The 304-nt window shown below is 64.1% G+C and overlaps 1 protein-coding gene across 1 annotated transcript in view; it reads left to right on the top strand.

Moving 5' to 3' along the window:
• Window positions 1–304, top strand: part of ETH_00042245 (uncharacterized protein) — a gene marked incomplete at both ends in the record, with an annotated part of 1816 nt that overhangs the window by 771 nt on the left and 741 nt on the right. Inside the window, one exon of the mRNA XM_013375377.1 lies at window positions 45–265. Coding sequence (XP_013230831.1) covers window positions 45–265 — 221 coding nt within the window. The remainder of the gene's footprint in view (window positions 1–44; window positions 266–304) is intronic.

Genomic DNA, 304 nt, shown 5'->3' with positions numbered 1-304 from the left:
CGCTGCTGCTGCTGCTGCCGCCGCTGCTGCTGCTGCTGCTGCAGGTGAGATGCACCGCGATCTGCTGCTGATCCCTTCCAGCTCTTCCCCCGTGGGAATGATGCTGCGGAAGACGGCGCTTGAGTTGCTGCTGCAGCTGCAGCACTTTGCTGACGTGCAGGAAGCCCTCTACGGCAGCAGCAGCAGCAGCAGCAGCAGCACCAGCACGGGCAGCAGCAAGGCACCGCGGCAGCAGCAGCAGCAAGCTGTGGCTACTGCGCCGGCGGTGGAGAGAGGGTTTTTAATCGACGGCCACAGAGGAGTT

Source organism: Eimeria tenella, genomic scaffold (genome assembly GCF_000499545.2).
Source record: "Eimeria tenella Houghton genomic scaffold, Eth_scaff2730, whole genome shotgun sequence".
NCBI classification, from domain to species: domain Eukaryota; phylum Apicomplexa; class Conoidasida; order Eucoccidiorida; family Eimeriidae; genus Eimeria; species Eimeria tenella.
This window is presented reverse-complemented; position numbering and strand designations above follow the sequence as displayed.